This window comes from Monoraphidium neglectum (assembly GCF_000611645.1).
Source record: "Monoraphidium neglectum strain SAG 48.87 unplaced genomic scaffold scaffold01895, whole genome shotgun sequence".
Classification (NCBI taxonomy): Eukaryota; Viridiplantae; Chlorophyta; class Chlorophyceae; order Sphaeropleales; family Selenastraceae; genus Monoraphidium; species Monoraphidium neglectum.
Genome location: NW_014011733.1, coordinates 3,772 through 12,248, shown reverse-complemented (window position 1 = coordinate 12,248; position 8,477 = coordinate 3,772). Strand labels below are relative to the sequence as shown.

The 8,477-nt window shown below is 63.5% G+C and overlaps 2 protein-coding genes across 2 annotated transcripts in view; both read left to right on the top strand.

The window, feature by feature from the left end:
- Positions 1-4,383: 4,383 nt before the first annotated feature.
- MNEG_9320 (hypothetical protein) lies at positions 4,384-6,782 on the top strand (the record flags this gene model as incomplete). The annotated part of the gene is made up of 7 exons (XM_014042209.1): positions 4,384-4,501; positions 4,673-4,771; positions 4,903-4,954; positions 5,217-5,404; positions 5,660-5,882; positions 6,235-6,384; positions 6,545-6,782. The coding sequence occupies 7 exons, from the start codon at positions 4,384-4,386 to the stop codon at positions 6,780-6,782; spliced, it is 1,068 nt and encodes a 355-aa protein (XP_013897663.1).
- A 735-nt stretch (positions 6,783-7,517) lies between these two features.
- Positions 7,518-8,477, top strand: part of MNEG_9319 (hypothetical protein) — a gene marked incomplete at both ends in the record, with an annotated part of 4,402 nt that continues 3,442 nt past the window's right edge. Inside the window, 2 exons of the mRNA XM_014042208.1 lie at positions 7,518-7,863; positions 8,048-8,103. Coding sequence (XP_013897662.1) covers positions 7,518-7,863; positions 8,048-8,103 — 402 coding nt within the window. The remainder of the gene's footprint in view (positions 7,864-8,047; positions 8,104-8,477) is intronic.

Here is an 8,477-nt window from a genome sequence, read left to right as displayed (position 1 = left end):
CCCCTGTCCCACCTGAGCACCCTGTGCGGCGTCACGCTGTGCGTCATGTACAGCTGCCCCTCGTGCACAAACGGCATCCAGTTCTTCTCCTTCACGGGGGCCCCCCTGCTGGCCGCCGCCAGCTCGCGGTAGACCGGCGCCCCAAACGACCCCAGCTTCAGCTCCCGGGGCCGCCGCAGGGACCAGCCGTCAGCAGGGTCCTCGGCGACGACCTGGGGGGGTGGAGGGCGTCGATTGGGCGGTCGGTGGGTGAGTTAGGATGCCGGTGGGGTGGGCGGGCATTTGTTGTCAGCAGGCGGGTGATGGGTACCCCTGCTGCCGGCAGACGGGGCTCGAGGCTGCAGGCCCTGCGGTGATTGGGGGTGCGTACACTGCAAAAGTACTGCGCTGGCAGGCGGGCTGGCCGCAGACAACCATCCCTGCTCCTGCATACAGGAGCCCCTACATGTCCGTGCGCCGGCATACAGCCACTTGCAAGGCTTCACACACACACAATTGCAATTAGCACGTCGTCACCCGCCCACCTGCACCAGGAACTGCACGAATATGGGGTCCCGACAGTGCGGCGACGCCCCCAGCGCCTCTGGCTTGCGGCCAAAAACGGCGTACACCCCCTTGCCCGGCCACACAAACAGCTTGGGGTCCTCTATGCCCTGATGGGTGTTGATTTACGGCATGCAGGGGGCATCATGAGCAGCAACATGAGAGGGCAGGGTTGGTGATGGCAGGGGGTTATGAAGGGTGAATGCGCGCACAGGGGGAGCGCCGAGTAGGCTATGTGGTCAGTGCTTGAGGTGTCGCTGCTCACAGCAAGGGCTCAGCCAGGCGTTCTGTCCACAGCTGCGGTGATGGTGTTGCTGCCAGTGCAGTAAGATCCGGGTTCAAGGCACTAGTGCGCCCGGCACCCCACCTTGGTGTCTACGTCGGCCGCCTTGGCCTCGCTGCCCCACAGACACTCCTTGAAATCCCTGCTCGGGGCGGCCACGCAGCACAAGAGGGGTGGGGAGGAGCAGGGGCCAACGGCAGCCGCGAGAGGTTGACAACGAACCAGCTGCGCACCACCACACGTCCCACCACTGGCGAGGCTGCTGAAACATGCTGTAATGCAGGCCCTGCCCCTGCCAGCTGCTACAATATCACCCTTGCAGCCCTGCGCACCCTTGCCAGGGGTCAAACTTGCGACATGACACGCTGGCAAAGTCTGGGGTCAGGGACATGCAGATGTAGCCCTCATTGAACCACCTTGGTTGGATGGGCGGAGCGGTGGGGATAGGAGCGGAGTAGGTGCAAGTGAGCATGTGCAGCGCAGGCCTGTCCCTCAGCACAGCGCGATGCACAAATTCAAGTTTGAGAGCAGCAGCAGCAGCAGCAGCAGCAGCAGCAGCAGCAGCAGCAGCAGCAGCAGCAGCAGCAGCAGCAGCAGCAGCAGCAGCAGCAGCAGCAGCAGCAGCAGCAGCAGCAGCAGCAGCAGCAGCAGCAGCAGCAGCAGCAGCAGCAGCAGCAGCAGCAATGCATGCACCACGGAGGCAGTCGCAGCGGACGCGTGCGCCTCCTTGTCGCCCCCTCGCCCCCCCCCCTGGGCTCCCCCTTCCAAATCTCATGCCACAGTCCGCCGCCCACCAGTTGGTCTTGTCGCGCCGCTCCATGTGCGCCGTCCGCGCGGTTGCCAGGTACACGCCCTTGTGCTTCACGGCACTGGGGTTGAAGAAGTACGGCCCCAGGGGCAGCTGCACGTCGTACGGCGTCGGCCGCGCCGCAAAGTTGCCGCCCTCTGCGCCCGGCGTGACCAGGCACAGCATGACGGCGCCGGCGATCAGCAGCGCAAGCCAGCGCCCAAGCCGCGCCGCCACGCGCCGCGCGGCGCCGCCGCCGCCGCGGCCGCGCTGCTGGTGCTCGTGGGGGCCGGCGAACAGCGCGCCGCGCGAGGCGCCGCGGGGCGTGAGGCCGCCGCCGCAGCGCGCGATGATGGGCAGCACGAGGCCGCCGCCGTTCGCGGCCGCGGCGGCGGCGCGCTTGGTCTGATGGCTGCCGCGCGCATGGATCGACGTTGGGAGGGACTGGCTCTTAGCCACGCTGGGGGTGTCGACCGCCGCCGCGCCGCTGCTGTCGCGCACGGTCACGTGCAGGTTGTGGAGCGGCTGGTGGAGATGACCCGCCGTAGCCGCGGCCGCGCTGTGTGCATGCTGCGCCGCGGCCGTGGCATTGAGGCTAGCAAAGCCGTTTGGGGGATCCAGGGGTGCGGCGGCCCGTGGGCCCAGCTTCCTCTGCTGTGCCGGGGTCTGCGACGCCCAGTCCAGCCAGCTGTGAGCTGATGTCCCGCGCACGCGCCCGATCGCCGCCTTGCACGTGTGCAATTTCAGAGATCTGTGCAGCACCCGCAGGGTGTGCTCCCCCGCCTTGTTGTGGAATGTAGGCGGCTTTGCAGGCCGGCAGGTGGTGCAGCGGCGCTATGGCCGATGTGCGCTCGACAGGCTCGCAACTCAGCCACTCACAGCGGCGCAGCCGCACGGGTTTTGTGTTTGATGTATGAAGCGATACACACGAGCCCTAAAGGACGCTCAGAGACGGCCAAAGTCACGCACAACTGTTGCTCGGTCACAAGGGGCGTTTACCATCCCAATTCGCAATATGTGAGCTATAAATCGTTGGCTTTGTATTGTCAATCGTGATGCAAGACGGCCGTGCAGCGCCGTTGCAGTGATTATTGGAGGCAGCTGCGCAGCGGTCCAATTAGGCGAAACGGTGCATCAAGTGGCCTCAAAACTATGCTTTTGCATTTAGGAGGTCATCCGGGACCTAGAGGCCATCAATCAACCCAAAACGGTTTCCGGCAGCTCATCAATGCGACTCCCCTCGCCCAGGCAGGCGTTAAACGGGTTCATGGACTGGAAGCCCGACCTTTTTAGACATCATAACATTGCAATTTCGCCTATGAGGCACCACCCACTTCTTGGCGCCGAGAGGGCCAGCTGTTCCATGCAACCACTGAGTTCTCCCTTTGGGCGTGCTGTGGGAACTTGGTGACGAAGGACCTGACCGGCTCCTGTGCTTTGCTCGGCAAACACCAATGTCTTTGGGTATGAGGCCAGCCAAGGCCGGCAATGTGGGGTCTCCGCCCTCAGACTCTTGAGGGCAGAACATACGCGCATTTGTAGCTCTCTTGTGCGTGCAGAGCACCTCAGCCGGCTTGATGCAGGGATGGGCATTGAAAGTGCCTTGTGGGCCATCGCGGAAGTTGGAGGCAAGCCAGTAAGGCGAGTTGGTGTCAAAGAGACGGTAGGTCAGGCACTCCACACAACCGTGTCTTGCGTGACAGAGACCTATGAGCCGTTTCCCACCTGACAAAGCAAGCTGACTCAAAGCAGAGCAACTTCACTTTGATGTCTTCAACAGCCATAACATGGGCCAGAATGAGGTGGTGCAAGGTCAACGCACGGTCGCTGCGACGTTGGCGTGTTGTGTGCAAATGGGTCGGTTGGGCGACAAATGTATGGCTGGATTTTCAGCACGCCTCACCGTGCAGTCACCGTGAGCGGCCTGCTCGCAGAGCATGGCGCGCTCAGGTCCACCACCAGAGCACTCACTAGGCACCGTGTCCGCTACGATTGTGCAGACGTGCGGGGCAGGCAAGTCACCTGTATTCACCTTGAAATGGCATATGACACCAAATTGCAATCGCCTTTGTGCCGACATTTCAGATAATTTATGTACACACACCTCTGAACATGCACGCAGCGACGAGCGCTTGCTTGTTTACCGGGTGGCCTGCAGAGGGGCCAGACACGACTCTGCACACGAGAAATGTGTCAGCAAGCAACGGTATGCATCAAGTATGTTGGTTGTCCCTGCCCTTACACCACTTGTGCGGTCACCATATGGCAATGTGCGCTCGCACCTGGGTGTATGTGGCCGAAGGTGCAGCGTTCCATCATGATTCAGGTGCGCCGGCCACGCCCCACTGTTCAGTCATTGCTGCGTGACCGCAGCATAGGGCAGTACTGGTACCATACTGTATCTTACACGCGTGCGACGGTATAATCATTTGAATCGTCCATTATAACACCGTTTCTGATATTGGTACGGTTCCTGTGCTGCGTATTTTTGAAACAACAGTCTGATCTCGCAGGACTCTGCCTCGCATCAAATGGAACAGCACGAAAAGCAGTGCCACGGCCCGAAAATTGGTGACGCTGCGTCGCTGTGAGCACCGCAGCAACGGAACCCGCCATGCCCTGTGCTGCAGTGGCAGCAGTGGGGCTCGCGGTGTTCGTGCGCACTGCTCAGCCCGCCCCGCACAAATCCGACCCGCTCGCTGCCAGATGGAATTTCACGCCATCCCCAGGCTGGACCAAGGAGGAGGTGCAAATCCTGAGGCTGTGCGTAATGAAGCACGGCGTTGGCGCGTGGGGCCAGATCGCTGCGAGTGGCCAGCTGGCTGGCAAGACGTCGCAGCAGCTCAGCAGCCAGACGCAGCGGCTGCTGGGCCAGCAGTCCCTGGCTGGTGCGCGCGCCTGTCCCCGACCCTCGGCGCACGCTGATTCGGCCGGGCCAAATCTCTGGGCTGCTGCTGATGCTGCTTTAGTCGTGCACGCTGCCCTCGAGCCAGAAGCAGCTGCGCCCCGGCTCGCGCCACCGACCGCCCACTGCCCTCCCCTGCACTCTTCTTGCTCAGCCTTCACCGGCCTGAAAGTCCACGTGGACCGCGTGCGGCGCGACAATGAGGCGCGACCCGACGCCCAGCGCAAGGCCGGCCTCATCATACGCAGCGGCCGTGAGCGGGGCCGGTTGTCAGGGCGGGACGCGCGACCGCGTCGGGCCGCGCGTTCTAGCAGCAGCGGCATTGTTTTCAGCCATCCCGCCGACCTGTCCCACCCACCCCATTGCGGCCCCTTGGAACCTCAGCCAACCCTACAAAGGAGATGAGGGCGGCGTGGCAGCGAGAGGCACGTGCGAGGTGAGGGGGTGGAGTGACAGTGCACGAGCCCTGCCTTTTAGGGTTGCTGCTGGCCTCCCTCGGGTCCGCGGCCTTTTATGTGCATCAGTCAAAGTTTCCATGCGCTTTTCCAACTGTTCCCTGCTTTGCGCTTTACATTCCAAGAGTGGGTGGGCAGGCAGGTGCAAACGTGTGTGTGGGGAATCGGCTGGGTTGGGCTCAACATTGGGTGTCAAGGTGTCTTGCCTACTAGAACTTGGTGCGACCACTTGTCACACGACAGGTACGGCCTGACTGACGCTGACCTGGCAGAGGTGGACGAGCAGCTGGCGCAGCTGGCCGCACCACCTGACGCGCGCGGTGGCGGAGCGGGCTACGGCAGCGGCTTGGGCGGTGCCAGTGGCAGTGGTGCCGGCGCGGGCGACGGTACGGCCGCTGCAGGGGTGCTGCCTGACGGTTTCGACATCCTTGGTGGGTCCCCGGGTGTGGAAGGGATGGGGGAAGAGGCTGCGGGAGACTTGATGCGGCGCTTGATGCGCCACGTGGGGACGCCGGCTCATACGGCACCATGCGGCGCTCCAAGCGCACCACGCAATGCGCTGCATGAGGCGAACACTGCAAGGCTTCTCGGCAGGATTGCGGCACACGCTTGGCAGGATGGCTTGTCCTCCTGCTCCTCTGACCAAGCGCAACGGTTGTGTTTCCTCAAACCCATGCGTGGCGTAGCCGCATCCGCGGACGGCCTCACGCACACCCAGCAGATGGAGCTGCTGTGGCGCCTGCACGAAAACCTGGCGCAGCTGCTGCAGCGACTGCTGGAGCGCGTCCCCGGTCTGCAGGTGGCGGCAGGCATCCCACTGGTGGCGCCTGCAGTTGCGGCGCCGGGCGCGGCAGCAGAGGAGACTGTCACAGCCAACCAGAAATCGGGGGCGGTACAGGCAGGACCCAGGTTGGATACGGCCGCAACAGGTGTGGATACCAGCATAATCAACGAGCAGCAGCAGCAGCAGCAGCAGCAGCAGCAGCAGCAGCAGCAAGAACAGGCAGTGCAGGCGCCAGCCTCCCAGCACCTTCAACGCTGGCCCTGGCCGCACATTTCTGCTTCAGAAGGACTGCCACCACACTCAACGGGGGCCGGTACGGCCGCTGCCTCCACCGGGTGAGCCGGGGCGGGAACGGGTCAGCTTGACAGATGACCCCTTGCAAACCCTGGCCTGAATCACTGTGAAGTGTGTTCTGCTGTTCTTTTGCTGTTGGTTTCCTCAGAAGTCATGAATGCACCTCGCGCCCTGATTCTGCAGGGACGCGTGGCTCGGTGTGGCGCACACAACCAGCATCACTCCCAATGGGCTTGGCAAGCCAACACCGCCTGCTGGCAGCGGCGGCGCGGGCGGCAGCAGCAAACCCAAGAAGAGAGGCGGCAAGCGCCCGTCGGCCGGCGCGCTTCCAGGGTGAGAAGTTGTGACCTGTGAGGGGGCGTGTGCTTAGTCTTGCGGCATGCTGGCCAACTTTGGCACCTGAGCCGGAATCTTGGTCCGGCACCGTGTTCTGCTGAATAGCCCTTGGTCCGAGCAGCACCGGCCATCTCGTACATTACCGCAAACCCTGCAGCGGCGAAAGCAAGGTGCCTGCACGTGCCCGGCGGCGGGGCGCGCCAGACGGCGCTTGCCCGGCTGCCGCCGTCGCGGTGGCTGCGCGCGGCGAGGCGTGGCGCGCGATGGTGGCTGCTGACGTGGCTGAGCTGGTGGACATGGGTTTCTGCGCGGCAAAGGCAGCGGAGGCTTTGAAGGAGACCGGCTACTGCGGCGCCAACGCGGCCGGCAACTGGCTGGCGACACACTGCATGTGATGGTGCGGCCGCCTGGTCAAGGGGTGGGCCTGCAGACTGGACGCCTTGTGTTGGACAAGGGCGGCAGTGGCATGAAGTATGGAAGAGCGATATCCCCTTCTGCGTTTGCCGTTCAATACGGTAGGTATCGAGCACTTGATCGCGTTGAGCACATTCGGCACGGGATGACTGGTCTCCCCGAACCTCGAGAGCAGGGTGCTACGTGATGAAAAGATGTGGCACGAAATTTTCAGACGCCTTATGACCTGGATCCTTCCCCGTGAATGCCGCCGTCGCAGACGGCTGAAGGCCTCAAGTCCACAGCAGCTGCCGATGTACGTACCGGCGCCATTACCGCGCTCCTTCCCGCCGCTGCGCCGCCAGCAGCAACACGTCCCTCCTTTGCAAGGCCGCTGCAGAGCCAAGTCTTTCTGCATTTGATGATTGGATGCGCGGCACCGAACGCATACAACCTTCCGAATCCAGTCTTGCATCCAGGGCAATCAGCAAACTCTCACTGCAATCCAGACGTTCGGAACAGCCGCCGCCTTGCCAAAGGTCAGTGAGGCCGCTTGGAACCGTGAACGTTCTACAATAGTCACTGACTGCTCGGAATACGCTGCAGGCACCCCTTCCTGGGCATCACCCTGCAGGGTGCAGCCACGCACGTCATGCTGGCACCTGCCCCACATTCCGCTGGGTGCCCCATGGCCTCCGCCGCCTGCCCCCTGTGCCCCTGCGCCATCCCTCCCAGGCATGAAGCCAGGCAAGGCCGCCGCCAAGCACAGGAAGCCCTCAGCCGCTGCCACCAGCACCTTCACAAGCGCCGCCGCCAAGAAGCGCCCGGCCGCCGCCGCGCCCGCCGCTGAACCCTCCGCCAAGTGCGCTGTGGCAGCCGCTGCGCCCCTGCCAGCCGGCAACAAGACGCAAGAGCGCCGCGACAACAAACGCCGCCGCAAGCGCAGCAGCGGCAAGAGCAGGATGGCGCTCGACGAGTCGGCGGCCCCCGCCGTGGCGGAGGGCGCCGAGCAGGGCGCAGCGCGGGCGCCCCCGCCGCCAGCGGACCGGCGGCTTCCGGTGACGCTGCTGTCAGGCTTCCTCGGTGGGTGGGTGGAAGCGCTGCCTTAATCGCAGCCAAGCCATGACATCTGCGCTGCGTGCCCCCAGCCGCCTGGTGCTGGCCGTTCGTGCACCCCTCCCCATCATCATGCACGCACACTGGTTTGCTCTCCCATCTGCCGAGCACACAGCCACCCAACAGCCCCCCAACAAATGGAAACGCCCAGGTGCCGGCAAGACGACGCTCCTCAAGAAGATCCTGGCCAACACTCAGGGCATGAGGGTAGGGCCAAGGCTGGGGGCGCAGGGGTTGGGAGTGAAATGTTGAGGGGGCTGCTTCACACATGGCCCGGCCTGCCAGGAGACCGGCTCCGCTGCTGCTGCGCTTGGCATGCGTTGGGTCGCCAATCGCCGCGCCGCCTTGGCTGCATCAGGTTCCAGAGAGGCCGCAGGCAGCTCCCGCAGCATGACCTTCACACCTGTCCAGGCGGAACCGCTGGGTCTGAGTATTTTACGCCATTCAACCTCGACCCTAAGTGAACTCCCAATATGATCTTTTGTACTCTCTCCCTCTCTCTCTACCTCTACCTCTCCCTCTCTCTCTCTCTCTCTCTCTCTCTCTCTCTCTCTCTCTCTCTCTCTCTCTCTCTCTCTCTC